Below are 2,180 nucleotides of genomic sequence, written 5' to 3'. Positions count from 1 at the left end.
GTAAAGTACGTAAGCCTAACACGATGTCATTTAGTGTCATAAAAAATGGAAACAGTGTTTAGCCTCAATCCTTTATAATAACGTCTGTATCATGCTGTCTACCGAGTAGTTCAACTTGGTCCTTACTCAATGGCCAGTTGTAGTATACAAGATTTTTGCCCCCTTCGATTGAAATCACCCAATTAGGGCGCTTGACGGATCTCGGTGTGGCTTGACATTTCATGCATTGAATGCGCGCCAGAGTTTCCGTTCCATAAGTGTTGTAGTTGGTGGAAAGCTTGGGTAAGGTTGACTTGCAGGAGCACAGGGACCGCCAGTACTCCAGACCAAAGGGAAGAAGATGGTGATCCCGAGACAGTACCCTAGTATGGACCTCCGCCCGTTGTCCGTGCACATTGACCGCATCTGAAAAAATGAGCATCGGGGAGGTCTCCAAAAGGATATCCTTGTCGCCAAAAGCGTTCTGTAAAGCCTGCCAAGGAGCATCGTGGTCGATGTACACATGTTCAATGAACCTCATCAGTGGGATTGAAAGGTCCTCCTGGCTCAGGTCGGAATGCGTGAATACAAGTATGAAGTCAAAATGAGACCTAATGTTGACGTCAGCATCAGGTCATTTATTCGTTCGGCTGACCTACTTTTTGACTTCAGCAACTAATTCTTCATACCTCGCCCGAACGTTCATGCACGATCTGCCTTTGAGGATAATAACCCCTCGAAGGACATCTTGTGGGGGGGATAAATCCAGGATGTCCTTGAAGTCATCTACCCCACAGTATTGAGGGATAACCTAGGGCTCAGAGTAAGCATGCGGTACAAATGCAAGCACCCAGAGAATCGTGACCGTTTCCATAGCCATTTGGCGCTCAGGCAGAATGACGTTGCCCGATACTGCATCGCAATCGGCATTGACCATTACCAATATGTCCTTGGCATGTTTACAGACATTTCTCATCCAGAAAAGCGCCTTGTCAGTCTCAGATGAGGTAAGAGATGGTGCAAGAGGCTGCGTCAAATCGCGGGTCCACATATACAGCTGTGGTTGATCCCGTCGATTCAGCAGCTATCCAGCACCAAGTCCAGAGATAAGATCACGTACATTGTCACTGCAAGAGGCAAACTGTGCCAAGAGGTGCCTAGAAACCACATCCATAACAAATCTACCCGAGTTTGACAGGTATGCCACCCATAGGGCATTATTTGACCTTTGGCGCCGTGAGCCCCGAAAGTAGCTTTCAACTTCATACTACAGTGCTATCAGTAAGCAACGAAGAGGGTGTCACGGAAAGCAGGATGTCTCAACTAACAGGTATATCCAGACTGCCCATTGTGATCATGCAATCACGACACATAAACTCCGTCTTCGACACATCGCGGAGAAGCTTGAGACACCCAGAGCCGTTTTTCTGAGTGCATATGTCTATGGAGCATCTGGTGCATTTCCAAAGATTGCCCGTATCCAGATCCAGGCAGCTACTGCAACGCTAGATAAGGATGAAGTGTGAGTGCACCCTTCCACAAGGAAGAATGGTTGGAGTTTACCTTTGTGTTTCCCTTTTTGTTCAGCGGTGGGCGTCGTTTCTTTGTTTCTTTGTCGTAATGCGCCCTTATGACACCTGTGAGTCTGGAAAGCTTGTTGCCATCCTGTGTGTTCATGTTGGCCAATGCAAGCCTCTTTGTCTAAGGGTCAGTGGTTGAACGTTGAGGCCGAGGGTTAGCCGGATCCAGCCTCGTCAGAGTGCACAGCTCGTGGGGGTGGGCAAAGCCTGCGCAGCGGGCGTGTCCACCCCCTGACTATGAGTTTCCTTTTTGGGCCAGCACCCATGTAACCAATATTTGAGCCTCTGAAACCCGTGATTATGGACAACACAGGAACCAACCCACGTATAAAAAATCCGCTTGAACAATTTGATCTAATCATACTACACATACCTCCGACGAAATATAGAACCTCAAAAGTTTGTGGTTAGCTTTCAGTGAGAATAGAGAGATTTTGGTCATTTTGGCAGAGGAGAACACTTCAAGTAGAAATAGAGAACGCTAAAAAGACATTTATTATAATCTGTCTTGAACAAGTTTTGATAATACACTTAATAATTATTCTCTGATACATTTTATGACCAAAAACCTACTCACCATCGCACAATTTGCAATCTAACTAACGACAAGATAGCTGTTAC

General features: G+C 46.4%; 1 protein-coding gene across 1 annotated transcript; it reads right to left on the bottom strand.

The window, feature by feature from the left end:
• Window positions 1-237: 237 nt before the first annotated feature.
• On the bottom strand, window positions 238-1,626 carry CONPUDRAFT_86120 (uncharacterized protein; the record flags this gene model as incomplete). Its single annotated transcript, XM_007777896.1, has 6 exons — window positions 1,543-1,626; window positions 1,308-1,484; window positions 1,100-1,246; window positions 845-1,036; window positions 635-790; window positions 238-587 (listed from the first exon to the last, which is right to left on the bottom strand). Coding segments are annotated over exons 2-5 (488 nt in total), but the record flags the coding sequence as incomplete, so codon positions are not given.
• Between the last annotated feature and the right edge of the window lie 554 nt (window positions 1,627-2,180).

The sequence above is a fragment of the Coniophora puteana genome, assembly GCF_000271625.1.
Source record: "Coniophora puteana RWD-64-598 SS2 unplaced genomic scaffold CONPUscaffold_169, whole genome shotgun sequence".
In the NCBI taxonomy this organism is placed as follows: domain Eukaryota; kingdom Fungi; phylum Basidiomycota; class Agaricomycetes; order Boletales; family Coniophoraceae; genus Coniophora; species Coniophora puteana.
The sequence above is the reverse complement of the archived record's forward strand: the minus strand, read 5'-3'. Positions and strand labels throughout refer to the sequence as shown.